Below are 18,596 nucleotides of genomic sequence, written 5' to 3'. Positions count from 1 at the left end.
ACAAATCATCCAGCCCCTAAGGTTCAAGTCAATCAAACCATTCACTGTCTCTTTCTCCTCTGTTCTAGGATAATACGGTGCTGCTCTTAAGCTTCTCTGATATTTACTGTTAAGTTTTCACTAATAAAGATGTCATTATAGCTTTCTTACAGAATTATAGATGTTTATATATCATGTATCATGTCTCTCCCTTACAGATCACAAGCTTGATGAAAGCAGGCAATGCTTTGTTTGCCAGTGTATACCCAGAGCCAGCAGTCTCTGGCAGAGAGCAAGGACTTAAGTATTTGTTGATTAAATTAACAAATGCATGAATAAAGGAATCATCTGATATCCAGTTATGCATCCTAATCCCTTTATCTTATTTATTTTTGGCTGTGGTGGGTTTTCGTTGCTATGTGTGGGCTTTCTCTAGTTGTAGTCAGCGGAGGCTACTCTCTGTTGCGATGCACAGGCTTCTCTTGTTGCAGAGCATGGGCCCTAGGGCAAGTGGGTTTAGTAGCTGTGGCATATCCGTGGCAGGTGGAATCGTCCCAGACTAGGGATTGAACTTGTGTCCTCTGCACTGGCAGGTGAATTCTTAACCACTGGACCATCAGGGAAGCTCTCCTAATCCCTTTTAAATTATTGCTACCACTAAGAATTACTTGTTCTGTGATTATTATCTTTAGGCCATTGAAATACGATATTAGAAATACTGAATTTAAACATAATCTACTTTTGAGACTTTCTGTAATTCTTTGTTATACAGCAAAATAATAATTTCTTCTTAATTTTATTTTCTGGTTCTTTTGTTAATATGAGGACCTATGCCACAGCACAGGTTACTTTGGGGGAAAGGGTATGTGAAAGGAGATTCATATACATCTGCTATAAGATCCTACATCCTAATAGTAAGCTAACTTCCTTCTAGTTCAATCAGTTTGAAGGCAAAAAAACCTGTTGCCCCATTTGCCTAAAATGGATTTTAAAATCTTTAATTTTCACCTAGGGCAAAAGCATTAAAGTATAAATAATAGTTAACCTACTAACAGTTATGCAAACAAACACAAACTAACAAATGTTACTTAAATCATAAAGGAGAATACTTAACACAATAAGCTCCAAATGTCCAAAGTGAAGAGAAAAGCTTCTCATAAAAAGTAGAGGAAAATGACAGAAGCTCAATAAATAGCAAGACTAAATAAAGGAATCTTCTAAAATGTACAGTTTCATTTAGGCCCAGCACTTATCTCTTTGAACAAGGAAAAAGAAAACCAAACACACGCACGCGCGCGTACACACACACACAGAGATTTGTTGACAAGCAAGCAACCCTATTTTGTATGGTTTTGTTCCTCCACATAAAACATTGTGTTTTTTCCCAATCAAATCTTCCTTGTAAAGTTCTGCTCCCATCAAATTTTTTTTTTTTTTTCTATTTAGGAAACGGCAAGACTTTTTCAAAATCCACATTTTTAAACAAAACAAAGACACTTAATTGGTTGCAGCAGAAATATAATTATTTCACCCATCTACATAAAAACAAACTACTAGAAAAAGAAAATCTGAACCAATCTCACCTCTTAAAATGTATGAAATGTAGTCATTACATCTCTATTTTTCTCTTTTCTACTCTATTTCAGCAGAAGTGTAAAATAGCCTGGACCAAGCATAACTGACATACATACCTTAAAAAGTTAAATAGAATTTAAATTAAAAGGCTAACAAAATCTGGTCAAATTTCTGATAGTCTATATGCATTAGTAAAATAACTATATATAACTATTTCTATAAATTTACCTTATATTTCTCCTAAACCAATCATGCTATTATATGACTGGGGCTTTTTGATATATCTAATACACCATAGTAAATGCTTTTCATTACCTTCATAGGTTACTTTCTTTTTCTTTAAACTATGGTTTTTATCTACAAAAGCAATGTACAAACATAGAAAACATTCCTGTATAAAAGACAATATAGGGAGAAGTAAACCTATCTCTCACCAACCCCTAAAAGGCACAAATTGTATATTCTTCCAGAAATAACCTACATATATGAAGCATATCTTAGTGCAAGATTTTCTTTTATAAAAACAGAAGGATATTGTACATACTTTCCTACATCTCCATTTTAAAATGTAATACTCCATAATCGTTTCAGATTAGTATTTGTGTATCTCTGATTTTGATTGTTATTCAAATTTCACTAATAAAATCCTGTACTATAATCAGTTCCCCTTTGATGGACATTTGTATTGCTCCAACATTTTGTAATATTGCAATGAATATGCCCAACAAAAGGGCCCACATACTCTGCATATACTTGAATATAACTGTATAGTCAATTTCTTGATGGAAACATGGATTTAGAACTATGTCACTGCTGAACTCTCAAACTACTGGGGTGGTACATTCCTCTGTTAGTCAATCAGTCATGTCCGACTCTTTGCTACCCCATGGATTGCAGCCCACCAGGTTCCTCTGTCCATGGAATTCTCCATGCAAGAATACTGGAGTGGGTAGCCATTCCCTTCTCCAGGGGATCTTTCTGACCCACAGATCAAATTGGGATCTCCTGCATTGCTGGCAGATTCTTTACCATCTGAGCCACATTCCTTTAGGACCTATTAAAACATAATTTGGGGGTCAATAGTATATTTGGCTGACTCTGGTTCAGTATTCTCTTAGTCATCATATTCTCTCATGTACAGTTAAGGGAAATTAAAATGTTAAAGTAACCTAAAATGAGTTCAGACTAGTAAAATCAAGGGAAACACAAGCTGAATTCCATTATTTCTGTAAGTTGCTTGGTATTAAAACAGTAAATGGCAGGTTGCCCACTATTTTATGCACTGTTCTGACACTCTCCCCTGGAAGAAAACATGTACAAAGATTAAGACGGAGGCATGACTAAGAGGAAGTTGTTAAGGATGATATTCATGTGTCTCTGCTCTCTCTGCCCTATGCCTCAGTATGGTTTAAAAACTTTTATACTAGCAAATGGTGGTATACAGTGTGGGGTAGTGTCATAACCAACTTGACAATTTATTAATTACAAAATAACAATAAATCTCTAGCTTAAAAAAAAAAACCTGATGTTTGACTCTTTGACATAAATCATAGCAAGATACTCAACGACCCACATCCCAGAGTAATGGAACTAAAAACAAAAATAAATAAATGGGATCTTATTAAAAGCTTTTGCACAGCAAAGGAAACCATAAACAGGATGAAAAGGCAGTCCTCAGACTGGGAGAAAATAATTGCAAGTGAAGCAATTGACAAAAGATTAACCTATAAAATATACAAGCAGCTCAGGCAGATCAACATCAGAAAAACAAACCACCCAATCAAAAAACAGGAAGAAGACCCAAACAGACATTTCTCCAAAGAAGACATACAGATGGCTAATAAACACGTGAAAAGATGCTCAGCATCACTCATTATTAGAGAAATGAAAATCAAAATTGCAATGAGGTATCACCTCACATTGGTCAGAATGGCCATCATCAAAAAATCTACAAACAATAAATGCTGGAGAGGATGTGAAGAAAAGGGAACTCTGTACTGTTGGTGGGAATGTAAATTGATACAGCCACTCTGGAGAACAGTATGGAGATTTCTTAAAGAAAAAGAACTAAGAATAAAAGTACCATATGACCCAGCAATCCCACTATTTGGCAAATACCCTGAGAAAGCCACAATTCTAAAAGACCCATGTTCAGTGCAGCACTATCTACAATACCCAGGACATGGAAGCAACCAAGATGTCCATTGACAGATGAATGGATAAGGAAGTTGTGGTGCATATGTACCACGGAATACTACTCAGCCATAAAAACAGACATATCTGAATCAGTCCTAGTGAGATGGATACACCTAGAGGCTGTTACACAGTATGAAATCAGAAAAAGAAATATTGTACATTAATGCATATATCTGTAATTTAGAAAAATGGTACTGAAGAACCTATTTGTAGGGCAACAACAGAGTTCCAGACATAAAGGAGAGACTTTCAACACAGAACAGGAAGGAGAGAGTGGGACAAATTCAAAGAGTAGCATTGAAACATATACATTACCATGTGTAAAACAGATAGCTAGTGGGCATTTGCTGTATGATGGAGGAAGCTCAATTTGCTGCTCTGTGATCACCTAGACGGGTGGGACGGGGAGGGAGGTTCATGAAGGAGGGGATATATGTAAACCCATGGCTGATTCATGTTTATGTATGGCAAAAAACCAACACAACATTGTAAAGCAGTTATCCTTCAGTTTAAAAAAAAAAAACAAACAACAACTTTATGTTGGGACTTCCTTGGCACCCAGTGGTTAAGAATTCACCTGCCAATGCAGGGTACACAGGTTTGATCCATGGTCTGGGAACTATGATCCTACATACCTCAGAGCAGCTGAGCCTGTGCTCTAGAGCCCATGCTCTGCAACGAGAGAGTTACCTCAATGAGAAGCCTGCACACTGCAGCTAGAGAGTAGCCACGACTTGCCACAACCAGAGAAAGCCCGTGCACGGCAACAAAGAGCCTGGGCCCAGTGCAGCCAAAAATAAAATAAAATTATAAAAAAATAAAACTGACAAATTATCTAATATTCTAAAAATTCTGTTCCTGTTAAATACAAATCCCATCTAGGTTTAATGGATTCTTTAACTTAGTAAGTTGTGAAACTTCTGTCAGAATTTAGTATTATAAAGATTCTGCATATAATAATTCTGTACGATTTTTTTGGTATGTTCTTACTAAACTAATAAAATAGTGTTAGTCTGCCTTCCACATTTACTTCAAACTATTCCTTTTGAAAACATAAAATTCTAAAGTAATCCTTCCATTATTATTGGGAAAAAAATTGAATGCAAACTAAGAAAAAGATGGGTTTTTATTAACACAAACAGCATTAAACAGCTTCTCTCACAGTCTCCTCACATATATTCCAGGTCTAACTTTGATGACAATATTTTAAAATAAGGATGACTGAAACTTCACCAGAACCTCCAAAATAAATGTTAACAGTTGGACAGGTTTTTAGATATGTGAGGAAGAGCTAAAAGGCTTAGGTAACAAAGAATTAAGTAAGGATATATAAAATTATACTCGCATACATAAAATCATGCAAAGACCATGTAGTAGTATATTCTAAACATGACAAAGAGTATTTATTTCTTAAATAAAATTTTTCTCAAGTCTAACATGATAAAAAGGCTCCAGTAAACTTTTTTGGAAAGACCATTATAACTATCATTCATTTATACAACTATTTACTGAGTGTTTACTAGGTGACAGGCTTTATACTACACAGTGGATATAGAATGACAAAGTTACTGTACCTTCAAGAGTCTATTATTTAGAAAAACTTGATCCTGATTCTTCATAAAGTTTAAAATCAAAATCTTCAATGACTTTTTTCCATCTTCTCTGATAAATAGTTCCTTTCCATTTTTCTTTAATCTAATAAATAAAACTCAAAACTCCACTAAGAACAGTACAAAAAGTATTATTATATTTAAACAAATATTTCATCCAGACGTAGATTCCATCCAGAACAGAACTGAATACAAGCACAATCTTGTCCAAATATAAGTAATATACTAAGCAAAGTAAAAACAAAGCAGCTCTCCCTCCTCTCACATCTGCAATTACAGTTGTGCCTGCTGGACCCTTGCGTTTCTTGTCCCCACCCATGATGGGCCACGCCATGGATTCATTTCTTGTCTCCACCCATCATGGGCCACACCATGGATTCATTCTTTCCTAGTGTTTCACAACAGGGTCTAGTGATGAATATTTTCACTTTCATACAAAATTGATAAGATATTTATTGTTTTTAGTGAATGTTCACCTCCCAAATTTGTCTGTACAACATTTCAAAAAGAAAAACCAGTACATATATAATGGGAATAAGTTCAATGTTTTTGGGTTTTGTTTCAAATAGGCTAAATCTATTGACAGTAAAACACTCTCAATTTGGTGAGTAATACATTAAATGTCCTGTATTTAAAAGGAGTAAGTATCTACTTGCAAAATAAATATACCGCCTCCCCCCGCCCACACACACAGAGCCTACCTCCCTACCATCACTCCACAGACACAGTGGTGGGGAGAGTAGAGAGGATGAGGACAAAACACAAATAACAACGAACGACAAGCCCAAACCCAATCTACTACCTTTCTAAAGGACAACTATTCTACTCCAGGGGACATAACAAACAGTTCCACGTCACTTACAATAGTACCAAAGGCATGGAAGATAATCAGGATGTAAAAACTATGTAGGCAACCTTGCAATCTCATCTCTCTGGTTGTTTGACGGTCTGGAGTTGCTGGCAACAAGCTCCATCAGTCTGCTTTGTCACGATGCCTGTTACCGCTCTGCTATTCCTGGCCTATCTGTTCACCACAAATCTTGAAAGTTCTGCCTGCACGCAACTGCTGCAAGTACTCTTTCAGATTCATAATCCATCTCCTAAGAAATCTATTGCATTTCAATTGCCTATGTTCTCAAAAAACTAGGCCAAAAATTGCAAAGCGAGGTCCCTTTTCCACTAATCTGATCCTGACTAGAGACAGAATCTTCAGGGGTCTTCACAAAAGGAAAATCTCAGAGCATAACTGTGACATTCTAAAGTTTCCAAGGTGGATCTACAGACAGAATCCAAATACAAGCACCCTCATACATACACACATATATACTTGTGTGTGTGTGTGTGTGTGTGTGTATAAATACTGATTTCATTCACTGTAACTCTCTTTGGTCATCAGGAGGATATCCCACAACATAGCTATGTTAGAAGCAATGTTACCATTACTTTCAACTTCTCTCACAAATTTAAAATATTTAGTTTTACTACCAAATCGCCAACAAAAACTAACACAATATAAGTAAACGGAAGTTAATATTTACAACTTTTATGTGTGTAACAGATAAACATTAGCATATTTTATGAAATTACTACTATGTTTTATGAAAGCAAACTTAAACCACATTCATATCTTTCAAAAGGTCCCTCACCAATCGATAATTTCCATCCTCTTCAAGAACATGTATCATAACATCTCTCTGTGAAAGTAATTAATAGTTTAAATGGTAGCCACTGAAAAACTAATAGCTTACAAAGTGTTTAAAAGTGTAACAGAACTGCCAAATATATTATGCTCAGGTAAACTCTCTTACACAAATTCCCCGATTTCCAGTATAATGCTTCTTTTTAAAAGTACTTCTCATAAAATATTTTTAGAGTATATATTTGCATAAGTTGATTTTTTTTTTTTTTAGAACTTCAGCTTGCTTAGAAAACTACATGTAATTTAAGTAGAATCATTATAATGTACATAGGTCTTAGGGTCTTTTGTATTTTACACTTTCAATACTTAAAGACATATAATAGCATAAGATTTTATGATTTTTAAAATCAAATATGAAAAACATACAATTAGAAATACGCTTCCCAAATTATATTTCTGATGCAACACTCCTAAAATTAGGCTTTCAAAAAACATTTTACCTATGTACAGTACAAACAGGAATGCCAACCTATCTTTAAGTTGAAGTGGTATCAAAATAAAATTAATTCCTTCACTCAATAAGCATTGTCCAGTCAGGGACATAAGACCCATCTTTAGAAGGACAACAAAGGCCATTTCTATTCCCATCTTTCAACTCTTCCAGTTCTTCCAGAAGATAATCATGTCTCCAGTAGCTGTAGCTCTCCCTGATCACATGACTTCCTTCTTATGAACAAACCATGCTTCTAATCCCAGTCTTCAGTATGCCAGAGAAAATGTCATTTTATTTAGGGCTATTGGTGGGAAGGACTCAAATTTTTCTAATACATCTAAATTTTTAACAAACTTTTTTTTTAAAAACAGAATCATGGAAATGAGTCCAGAATTGACATACAAAATCAAGAGGGAAAGTCAGTGAAGAAATACTTATGCATCTTACATAAAAATATTCATATATTCTATGCAACTTCCCAAATTCCCGGAATTAATCACGTGTCCAGTATTTCTACCTCACATAGTTTCTAATAACTATGTGGTCCTGGACTGTTACTTTATAAATAAAAGTATCATTATCTAACTAGGTAAATACAACACATCTGCAATGTTTTCAATATTATAAATATGATGCATGAAGGTGGGATTTTTAAAGATTCAAAGACTGCAAAGGCACAAGATGAACAGTAAATCTTTTTGTTACTTGCCTGCAATAAAATAGCAATACATTGTTACATTGTTAACTGATTTGTAGTGTGATTACAAGCTTAACTTCAATATCTGTTAAGTTTGTTACTTGACTTCTGTTTCTTGATTTATTAATTTTTATGTGTTATCTATTGACCGCCCACTGAAGAAATGGACACTGACTCTTCCTTTGTTGCCCTCTATCTCCCAATTTTAAGGGTTATAACACTTTTTTATTATGAAAGTTTATAACTATACTCCTTAACTATTTCACAACTATAATTAAATCTATTTTATATATTTTCTAGGTTGATTCTAATGGCACCCCACTCCAGTACTCTTCTTGCCTGGAGAATCCCATGGACAGAGGAGCCTGGTGGGCTGCAGTCCATGGGGTCGCGAAGAGTCGGACACGACTGAGCGACTTCACTTTCACTTTTCACTTTCATACACTGGAGAAGGAAATGGCAACCCACTCCAGTGTTCTTGCCTGGAGAATCCCAGGGACGGCAGGGCCTGGTGGGCTGCTGTCTATGGGGTCGCACAGAGTCAGACATGACTGAAGCGACTTAGCAGCAGCAGCAGCAGCAGGTTGATTCTAAAAACTAAAAATTAACTGCATTTATAACATGACTAGGTAAATACTAATCCCTGAATGAAATGCAATTTTATATCATTTAGACATTACTGGATGAATGAGAAGTGCCCATGTAGTCTAAGAATTTTCTTCTAGTTCTCTTTAGTTCTTTTTGAAGGTCCAAGATTGCCACTGTAGCTACCGGTTTCTTCCCTTGACACTTCCCTACTACCATATTATCTATCTTGGATTATATTTTCCATTGTATAATAATATCTCAAATATATTTATATAAGATACATAGTTTTTTCTAAGGGTAAAAATTTACTTGTCTTCACATGATAAATGTACAGTATAAAAAATTTAGGTGCAAATCTGCTGCCGCTGCTGCTGCTAAATCACTTCAGTCATGTCCGACTCTGTGCGACCCCATAGACGGCGGCCCACCAGGCTCCCCCATCCCTGGGATTCTCCAGGCAAGAACACTGGAGTGGGTTGCCATTTCCTTCTCCAATGCATGAAAGTGAAATGAAAAGTGAAAGTGAAGTTGCTCAGTCGTGTCTGACTCTATTTTTCCCTAAATGGTGAAAATACTGCTTGTCTTCAAGCATTCAGCATGGCTCCTAAGATTTCAGTTATTTGATTTTCCATTTTTTATTCCCGCTCTCTGGCAGTAACTGAGAATTTTCTTTTTATGTTAGAGTTCTGAAATTTTACCAGATGTGTCTAGATGTAGGTCTTTTTTCATTCATCCTGCGTGGTACTAGATGGGCTCCTTTAATCTGAAATTTTTTATCTTTCTTCAGCTCATGAAATTTCAATTATTTCTTTCAATATTTGTCTCCTTCCCACTTTCTGTACTTTTTCTAGAATTAATGTTTGCAGATGTGAAAACTTTGTGATATATTTTCCATACCTCTCCATTTTTCCAGATCTTTTTTCTTTTGCTTCATATCTAGAGTTCTTCGTCTTTAGCGCAAAATCAATAACCCAGTCTTAATTAATGCTAAATTGTTATTTAACCCACTCATTAATATTTATCATTGTAATTTTCAAAATCTTTTCTTGTTCTCTGCCACTTTTTCAGTGAAACTCTGATTAATCATTGCAACATGTTCTTAAATCTTAGTAAAATAAGTATTACATTTTTTTTTCTTTGAAGTTTTCTTCGGAATTTTATCTGAGGTCAGTTGTTCTTTCATTCCTCTTAATCGTCTTCCATCTTGATTCTCCTCAATTGTTTGTTTATACTGGCTTATAAAAGATTACTTTTGGCTTTCTCTGATGTTGTTCGGACTTGTTTTTGCAAATGGTGTCTCACTTAAATGGGAGTGTGATACCATTTAAGTAGGGCATACAGATAAGCAGGCACCCCAGAAAGGTACCTAAACAAGAAGTAAGCTTGCCGGGATCCACCAAAAGTGCTTTTCTCTGTAGAAGCAAGCTTCAGTGCCTCTGCTACTCTCTCAGATTCCAAGATCTCAGATGTCCTACTGAACTGTTAGTCTACTTTCTTAAAAGAGAACAGTTCTTAGACTTCAGGCCTGAGGGCAGGCACCACTGCCACCAGAGCTGTTTAGATTGGAGGAAGGGGAGGATGGAGGTCCAACTAACCCAGCACTCTGGCAAGTAACTCTTTAAAAAATTCCTGATTATTACCCAATTACTACTGTTCTCTGTACTTGTTGACTCCAAGCCTGGAGCCTTTCCAAGGTTCCCCTAGGAAAACCTGAGCTTACCTCTGGTATCTTGAGTTCCAGTTTCCTTTGAGATTTTGCTGTCAATGCGATCCCGTGAGCTTTCTATCTTCTTCAAAATTTCTGGTCCTCTGATGGTACCTGTAGTGGACTGTGAACTGTAATTTTACTATTCAACATGCTTTATCCCCGGCCCACTTTTCTAGTAATATAATCCCTCATGTCTGTGGGGAAAATATTTCATGTGATTTGAGTAGAGGTGAGTCTTCCCAGCCACCACTGGCTAGAATACCCCAGCCCCCTCTCCTTTGGCAGCCATCTTTGCCTAGCTGAAAATAAAACTAATTCAAGAAGAAAAAGGAAAGTAAAAATGTTGTGAGAAAACCAGTACTGATAATATTATTCAAATCTGGACTTATCTATGCCTAAAGTTGGATCTTCTTCCCTTCTTCCCCACACACATCTGAGTACACACAAAGTTAAAGAGCTAATGAGGTCCTTTTGCTCCTCTTTAAGGTAGTTTGACCAATGTAATAACATCTGTTTCTTGCTTTTCAAAACTGTGGTTTAGTTCAATCTTTAAATAACCTAGGTGGGATGCTGGGAACAAAGAAAGTTAAAGGAATGCAATCAATGCACCATATTTAAAAGAAAAGACAAAAACTGTAAAATAAGCCAGAAGAAGTCAAATTAAAATTTAGTTTGGTGTTGAACATAGAATGAGGAAATAGCTATAAATATTAAGTATATCTTATCATTCCCTAAGACATCTATCATACCTATAGGGGGAAAAAAGGCAGATACAAAAACGAGTTATCTCTCAACAAGTTTTTCCCCTGAGTTAAGATTCCAATGATTTCAAAAAGAACAAGGAAGGAAAATTTTGGGTAGTGATTTAAAATGTTCTAATCTATTACATCCCCAAAGAAAATCCTTTGAAAGGTTATATAGTGTCAATTTCTGGAAGAAAAATTCTTTATCTTTGACATGATTATTTGGGGAGAGGTATGGAAGGAATTGTTTACTGTTTAATTTTAGAGATGATAAAAAGCATAGAAGGTCATTGATCTCAATGGATGAAAGATGAAATCTAGTACTCTTCAGCTAATACAAATAATCCAAGGTTCAAAGACCTATGCCTCAAAAGTTTATCCTACTAAAAAATCTGTAAAATATTGTATGAATATATTTAAGTACATGTGAGGGAGCACAGGTCCACAGTTTTCATCAGAATCTAACTAAAATCCAGGAGCTATAAAAGGTAAAGAAAACCGCTCCTGATTGTAAAAGAACAATGAGGACTTCATTCAAATATTACATTTACAGTTAAATACAAAAATTCCAAGTAATGAATACCTCCAATACATAAAATAGTGTACTAGATGTTTACATTATCTCCATTCTTTAGAAAAAATTATTAGTTCCAATATGGATGAACAAAAGGAAGTTAAGTAGTAACTTTCCCAAAGTCACATAGTATTAAAGCAGGATACAAAAGCAAGTTTCCCACCTTGAATTAAATCTTTCTATACAATGCCTCCACCCCCTGCACCCCCTCCGCTCCAGGAGAAATATTGGAAAATAAAAGGCAATGGGTTATTTCATAATGGAATGTAATATTATGTTGGGTACAGAAATTGTCAGGTATTCACATGTCTAGGATTTAATGAAACTGGAATACCCTTCAATTAATATTTTTATGGAAACTTCTGCTTCTAGAAGTGAGGTCAAGAGACCTTAGTATTTGATTAAGATTTATGAATCTTAACATTCAAGACTCAATGAATGGGTCCTCTTGCTATTCTGTTCTTCTGAGCTCTGTGGGAAACAAAACGAAGTTTCTCATGCATGGAAGACAAAAAGCTGCAATACCAAGCCCATGTTTTTTATGTCTTGGATACAAGATAATAAGAGAATCTGGTGATAAGGCTAAAGTAGGTAAGAACTTCTACATATGGAACGACCTCCCACATACCTAAGACACATTAACAACTTAAAATATATTCCAGAACTAGGTTCTGACTAAGAGAATTCAGTATCAGAGTTTGGGTTGTAGCCAGAAAGCTGGGTCAAACAGTGGAGAGGATCTCAGACTGGGAGATGGTAATACTGGGCAGAGTAAGAAAAGCAAAGCAGGAAAGGTACAAATGAAAGACCAATCCACAAAGCAAGTTAGGGCTATGTTTTAAAGATTCTGAGATTTAAGAAAACAGTATAGTCAGATTTTTGCTTTATACTTTGCCAGTTTATCTAGAACCACTGAATCACCTGCTAAGCTTATAGCAGAGAAGTCATCAAAATATGGTTTGCTTCATCATTCCCAGAAAAGCAGATAAGAATAAGAAAAGGATGCTGCATTTCCCATTACTCTTATCTCTCCCTCTTTATTAACAGTATGGCTAAGCAGTAAAAAATATTAAATTCTGGAGGAACTGAAGAATATATTCTATTTAAGTACTAAAGATCTAATGAATTCTGAATATAATCCTAAAAGATCATCTAACCCATACAACTATCATTTGTAAAATCTTCACTACAGAATTGGAGAAGGGAATGGCAACCAACTCCAGTATTCTTGCCTGGAGAATTCTATGGACAGAGGAGCCTGGCAGGCTACAGCCCATGGGGTCAAAAAGAATAGGACATGACTGAGTGACTAACACTTCACTACAGAATCCCACTTCCTATGCTAACACTGACTCCACCTAAAATAAATTAATCCACATGCACAATTACAGCCAAAGAGTTTTACTGGCAATCTATGAATTAATAAAATAATCAAATTAAAAGGAGTTAGGAAAGAAAATAATAGAGTCAAAATTTTTTTAATTACAGATTTTAAATTGTACTTTTTAAAAATAGCCAAACATACTACTAAACAGTAACCCAATTCACAATGCTCTCCATTATTCCTCAAACCTCAGTTTTAAAAACTAGTATTTATGGAGACTGTTATAGTTCACAAATGTTTTGACACAATGATCTCATCTGACCCCCCACCCAAAAGAAGGTATTATGATGTCCTTTTTATGTGAGGCTCTGAGATTCAGCTTGCCTATCACACTTACTTGACAGCATGAATTAAGACATGTGGTAAGTCTAAGACAGTGTACTTCTCACTTCACATCTTAACAACTTATCTACAAGTTATGTATTTTGATTTGATGTTCCAGAAAAGGTATAGAATAGTATACTATTCACTCACAATCTATGAAATCCATCTCAGGATCACATGAATTTTGCTAAAGATGGACTCAGAGAAATAACAAAATGTAACAGAACAGAGCAACATTAACTACACCCCAATAAAGTCTTTTTTTTTTAAGGAGGTGGGGTGCAGTTCTATACTATGGTGTTCTAAACAACTCTTAAACGTACCAGGGCTATTACTGTAGCTGCTGCTGCTGCTGCTGCTAAGTCGCCTCAGTCATGTCCGACTCTATGCGACCCCATAGACGGCAGCCCACCAGGCTCCTCCGTCCCTGGGATTCTCCAGGCAAGAACACTGGAGTGGGTTGCCATTTCCTTCTCCAATGCATGAAAGGGAAAGTGAAGTCGCTCAGTCGTGTCCTACTCCCAGGGACCCCATGGACTGCAGCCTACCAGGCTTCTCCGTCCATGGGATTTTCCAGGCAAGAGTACTGGAGTGGGTTGCCATTGCCTTATGTATAATGACCCAGAGGTATGTCATAAATTAGAAAAAGACGTCGTTCACACAGATCTGTAAATACAACCTAAATACAAGATAAAATGAGCTAGTGAGTTCTATAATTTATACCAAATATCTCTTGAGCCAATTATTAGGGAGATCAGGGAACAGAAGGGAACCAGTGACCTATACCAGTTAAAAAAAAGCAGACTTTGATGTGAGACTACTCATGTTTATATTCTATTTCCATCATTGACTGTGACCTTGAGCAAGTTATTATTTTCCTTGATTTTTTTTCAACTACAAACTGTGGATAATAGTATTATCTACCTCTTAGAGTTGTGAGGATTAAATAAGACACTATACATAATTATAGTATATAGTAAGCACTCATTAAAATATTAGTTATTGGGGTTATAATTACCCAATGTTCTAAGTGTTATGAATACTTTCAGGAAAGAGGTGATATTTTATCTGTCTCTTAATGGATAAAACATTTAACGGAGAATGACATCCACAGAGACTAGATATCAATGGGGCTTGTAACCCGACATATGACATAGCACATTCTAAAACATACTAAACCACTAAAAACCCACTATAGTTTAAAAAATACAGAGCTCATTCACATAATAAAATGTCAGTTACAGAAACAGACCCATGTACCTTTGGTCCAGCACTTTCACCACTGAAATATATCCTAAAATACAAACATACACACACACAGATACATATCAAAAAGAATCCACTGCACTATTATTTGTAATGGAAGAACACTGGACAAAACCAAAACACTGGGTATAAACACTCAACAAAATCAGGGAAGTCATGATACCTGACAAGGGAACATTTCTCAGCCATTAAGAGGAATAAGATAATCAATATGTGCATTTACATTGGAAGAGTCTATGATAAGATTATTAATTTTAAAAAGAAAATTTCAGAATATCTATATAATGACCCCCTTTATATAAAACAAAAATTTGCTTATACAGATACATGTGCAGACATGTATGTGCAAATACATATAAAGCCATGAAATGTATACACTTAAAATTTATACCTTGGGGGCTTCCCTGGTGTCTCAATGGTAAAGAATTCACCCGTCAGGAAGATCCCCTGGTGAAGGAAATGGCAACTGACTCCAGTATTCTTGCCTGGGAAATCTCATGGATGGAGGAGCCTGGTGGGCTACAGGCCATGGGGTTGCAAAAGAGTCAGACGTGACTTGGTGACTAAAATCTATACCTTGGGCTATAGAAGAAGGGAGCTTTGACTCATACTTTATTTTCCTCTACTGTTTAAATGTTTACAATTTATACTTACTACATGACTTAATAAAAACAGAAAGAAGATAATGCATACTCAGGGCTCTGTAGTGACCTAAACGGGAAGGAAATCCAAAGAAAGGGGGATGGGGGAAGAGGGAAGAAAGAAAAAAAGCGATGTATGCATACATATAGCTGATTCACTTTGCTGTACAGTATAAACTGACATAGCAGTATTAGGCAGTTATACTTCAATAAAAAAAAATAGAAAAAGATGAAAAAAAAGATAATGCAATCTCCCTTTAAGATTCCACCAACATTAAACAAACAAAAATAAACATCAGTCACAGTTTGGCTGCATACTTGGCTGCATACTTCAGCCAAGGTTTAATTTAAAGGATTCAGTACAATTAAGACTTGTCTGTCTCAGGTCATAGAGCAGTTCTTCTATTTTTGCATTTCCTAAATAGCAACTGCATAAGTACTAAATTATTCCTGGCTTATTTGAAATATATTTTTAAAATACTGAAACAAAACTAAAGAACACTAGAATGATAATGCAAGAGAACTAAAACACATCCATAGTTTCTTGATCCTGCCCTAAAAGTGTATGGAGGTGTTCAAGTTCAAAGGCAGCATATTAAGACTAGCAACATCACAAATCAATAAGAACATGGTATAGATCCGGCGGGCTTCCCTGGTAGCTCAGCTGGTAAGGAATACAGCTGCAATGCAGGAGACCCCTGTTCGATTACTGGGTCAGGAAGATGCCCTGGAGAAGGGATAGGCTACATGCCAGTATTCTTGGGCTTCCCTGGTGTCTCAGATGGTAAAGAATCCTCCTGCAATGCAGGGGACCTGGGTTCGATCCCTGGGTTGGGAAGATCCCCTGAAGGAAGGCATGGCAACTCACTCCAGTATTCTTGCCTGGAGAATCCCCATGGACAGAGGAACCTGGTGGGCAAAAGGTCCTGGGGTCGCAAAAAGTCAAACACGACTGAGTGACTAAGCACAGCACACTGGATGCTGGTAGCTTCCCCGGCAGCTCAGTAGTCCATGCAGTCATAAAGAGTCGGACACGACTTAGCAACTAAACAACAACATAGATGCTGGTGCTGAAAGGACCTTTACTTCTTCAGCAGAAATTTGGAAGAGAGGGAGGGAAGAAAGGAAAGAAAGAAGCCATGCCGGCTTACAGGAAGAAAAATATACATACGTACATATATATATACACACATGGATTTAAAAAGACCACTAAGTAAAGTGCAAAATATGGAAAATTACTTTGTTAACCATAAAATCCTATGGATGTTAGCTACTTATTAAAAAGTACAGGAAACTGCTTAGTGCTAACAACTAATTTTAAGGACCTTAAGCTTATACAAATGTAATACATATAAAGATGCACGTACTGAGCAGGTATAATCCAGTCTATCGTTCTATTATTTAAATATATGAAATGACAGATGATGAAATAGCTAAATCAACTGATTAACTATTTGGAAACGTAAGACTAAGTTCCTATCTTCCTCCAAAGTCAATATAAATTCAAAGCACATGAATTAAATGTAAAATTAAGAGGCTCAATAGCCAAGAGGTAGAAGCAACTCAAATGTCCATCAATGGATGAATGGATAAAACAAAATGTAGTATATACATACAATGGAATATTTAGTCCTAGAACGGAAGGAAATGCTGTCACATGATACAACATGGATGAATCTTAAGCTAAATGAAATAAGCCAGTCACAAAAAGACAAGTACCATATGATTCTACTTATATGAAGTATCTAGTCAAAAATCATAGAAACAGGAAGTAAACATTGGCTGCCAGGTACTGGAGAAAAGGGAAATGGAAAACTGTTGTCCAATGAGTATAGAATTTCAGTTTTACAAGATGAAAAAGTTCGGCAGATCTACTACACAACAATGTGAACGTACGTAACATTACTTAGCTGTACACGTAAATGGCTAAAATAATAAATTTTATGTTGTATTGGTAGCCACAATTATTTTAATTATAAAAAATTAAGAAGTACACACTAAATTACTTAAACCACTAAACAATTATTTAACTATAAAGGATCAAATAAAGCACTTGATCAAACTTCTAGCAGCTCAATGGCAAAACAGTTAAAAATAAAACATATAAGGTTAAAAGGAAAAGGCTACATATAAATTAAATCTGTAAAGCACAATTTTTTTAAGACTGATGTAAGACTGAAATTATAGTTTCTCCCAATAAGTTTAAAACTGTAATATGAAATGAATAATCTCCATAGAAAATACAAATTAAAATGTTAATAAAATCAAACCCAACAGAATGTTAAAACTACATCATAATATTTCAAACACAGTTTAATATTAGTAAATTTATTATTGCAATTCACTATATGAATAGCTTGGGAGGGGGAAGAAAGAAATAATTATCTTTTCAATAGATGTCAAAAAGCATTTGATAAAATTCAGTATACCTTTTCTGATACTATTTAGTAGGGTAAGAGAAAGAGATACATTAAATTGATAAAGTGAAAGTGTTAGTTGCTCTGTTGTGTCTGACTCTTTGCAACACCATGGACTGTAGCCCACCAAGCTTCTCAGCTTCTCTGTGCATGGAATTCTTCAGGCAAGAATACTACAGTGTTTAGCCTTTCTTCTCCAGGGGATCATTCTGACTCAGGGATCGAACCCAGGTCTCCTGATTTGAACCACCAGGGAAGCTCATAAAGAAGGGAGTATGTGTATGCGTGCATGCATGCTCAGTCACTCAGTGGTGCCCAACTCTTTGCGGCTCATGGACTGTAGCCTACCAGGCTCCTCTGTCCGTGGAATTTTCCAGGCAAGAATACTGGAGTGGGTTGCCATTTCCTACTTCAGGGGATCTTCCTGACTCAGAGATCGAACCCATGTCTCCTGCGTCTCCTGCTTTGGCAGGAGGATTCTTTACCACTAGCGCCACCAAGGAAGCCAAAATTAATATAGGATTATACCTGGAGACCGAAGAGCACTTCCATTACAAGGGAAGGATAAAGATAGCCTATATTACTTTTATTCAGCATTTTGGGAGTGTTCGAAACTGATGCAACAAGAAAAGAAAAACCACAGATGAAAAAAAAAAAAAAAAACCACAGATGTACATACTAAAAAAAAGAAGACAATCATTATTGGACTCAATATAGCATTTTAGTCAAAAAAAAACTGACTTAGAAGAATTAAGTTTAGTA

At 35.9% G+C, this 18,596-nt stretch overlaps 1 protein-coding gene across 7 annotated transcripts in view; it reads right to left on the bottom strand.

Annotated features, from left to right (window-relative positions):
- ANKRD17 (ankyrin repeat domain 17) overlaps positions 1 to 18,596 on the bottom strand; it is a 166,172-nt gene that overhangs the window by 131,643 nt on the left and 15,933 nt on the right. The window contains exon 1 of one of the 7 annotated variants that reach the window (XM_044945789.1): positions 5,325 to 5,384. The exons of the other annotated variants lie outside the window; for them this stretch is intronic. Coding sequence (XP_044801724.1) covers positions 5,325 to 5,369 — 45 coding nt within the window. The 5' untranslated portion in view covers positions 5,370 to 5,384. Of the gene's footprint in view, positions 1 to 5,324; positions 5,385 to 18,596 lie in introns of those variants that run through there. 7 annotated transcript variants of the gene reach the window in all.

This window comes from Bubalus bubalis, chromosome 7, assembly GCF_019923935.1.
Source record: "Bubalus bubalis isolate 160015118507 breed Murrah chromosome 7, NDDB_SH_1, whole genome shotgun sequence".
Taxonomy (NCBI): domain Eukaryota; kingdom Metazoa; phylum Chordata; class Mammalia; order Artiodactyla; family Bovidae; genus Bubalus; species Bubalus bubalis.
This window is presented reverse-complemented; position numbering and strand designations above follow the sequence as displayed.